The 1393-nt window shown below is 57.0% G+C and overlaps 1 protein-coding gene across 1 annotated transcript in view; it reads right to left on the bottom strand.

Moving 5' to 3' along the window:
- CPT2 (carnitine palmitoyltransferase 2) overlaps positions 1-1043 on the bottom strand; it is a 15997-nt gene extending 14954 nt beyond the window's left edge. The window contains exon 1 of the mRNA XM_012807206.2: positions 749-1043. Within this exon, the coding sequence (XP_012662660.1) occupies positions 749-900 (152 nt within the window). The 5' untranslated portion in view covers positions 901-1043. The remainder of the gene's footprint in view (positions 1-748) is intronic.
- Positions 1044-1393: the final 350 nt, after the last annotated feature.

Here is a 1393-nt window from a genome sequence, read left to right as displayed (position 1 = left end):
TTTACTAGGGCTATTTTCACACGAGAAATAGATTCTGAGTGAAGTGTTTCAAAAGTGGGCAGCCTATGGTGAATGGGAGGGCAGATAATTTGGGGGGTCCTGGTAAGAGTCTGGGCAGAGTACTGAGAGTGGGCTGAAGCTACACAGGATAATGTGAGCGAGGAAGATATTTTAGGGGGAGGAATCTGTTGAGGCGGGTTTGGTAGAAAGGACACGGGGGAGAGTAAGTTGTGATAAGGGTAAACACGTAAGGGGGTGTGTTTGCGGGGACTGCGAGGAAGGCGGGTGGGCCCAACCGAGTAACAGGGGTAAAGGCGGTGGTACTGGGAGAAGTTGCGGGAGAGTAACTACCATGTGTCAGGAATTAGCCCACCCAGTATTCTGGGCAGGAATGCGGCGCACTCATTAAAGTACTTCAGAGGACAGCCCATGTGGAAGGGTTAGGGTGGTGGTGATTTTTCAGGGAGAAATGTCAAGTACTCAGGATATCTGGTTGGAAGTTAATGGAGAGCAAATTTGAGAAGGGTTCAAGACGGGGAACTGAGAAAGCAACAGGGGATTCTGGAAGAGAATTTGAGGGTTCTGTGGTCCCTGTGTCTGAATGTTGAAAGTCACAGGTCTCCCAGATCATGGGATGGGGCAGCGTCCAAGGTAGGGACTTGGGGGCGGCAGCAAGTTCAGCAGCAGAGTCCTAAGTGACTGTTGTCGGGATGGCGGCGGGCAGCGGGGACCCGGAGGCCGGGCTCACCTGGGCAAGCTGTCCTGGTAGTGCATGGTGGGCACGATGCTGTGCTGCAGGTACTGGGCGGGCCCGGAGCCGGCGCTGAGGGGCCGACAGGGAGCTCCTGGGCCCAGTGTGGGGCCTCGGGGCCAGGCGCGCAGCAACAGACGAGGCACCATAGTCCCGGGTGGCGGTGGCGGCGAGAACGCGGCGGGAGTGGGGGGTTCTTAAGTATCTAGGCTAGGCCGCTGCCGCAGGCACTGGAGCACCGTGTCAGGACGTGGTGTCCACTCAGTCTCCGTCCGCGGGCCACTTCCGGCCCGCGGCGGCCTCTGGCCCCGCCCTGGGCCGGGAGGCCCCGCCCACCGCCGCGCGGAGCGGGGCCCCGCCTCCCACCCTCTAGCCCTCCAGCTCCGCGGAGGCTGGAAGCTGAGTCCCGTGCAGCCTCCTGGACTCAAGAAAAAAAAAAGCTGAGAGACAATCCGAAAAACTGAAGTTGACCCAGGCTCTGCCCCTCCGAGACTATGGACTAAATATTAAACTTCTGTTTCTTTACCTAAGAGAGATTATGATCGTTCAACCCACCTCCCACGATTCTAGACATGACATGAGATAATTTAGTATGTAAAGTGCCTGTAACAGGTCAGCAGTAGATGGTGTCGGTTGTTTTTG

The sequence above is a fragment of the Otolemur garnettii genome, unplaced genomic scaffold (assembly GCF_000181295.1).
Source record: "Otolemur garnettii isolate 467f Iridium unplaced genomic scaffold, OtoGar3 scaffold00066, whole genome shotgun sequence".
Taxonomy (NCBI): domain Eukaryota; kingdom Metazoa; phylum Chordata; class Mammalia; order Primates; family Galagidae; genus Otolemur; species Otolemur garnettii.
Note: the sequence above shows the minus strand (reverse complement) of the source record. Positions and strands in the feature narration are given on the sequence as shown.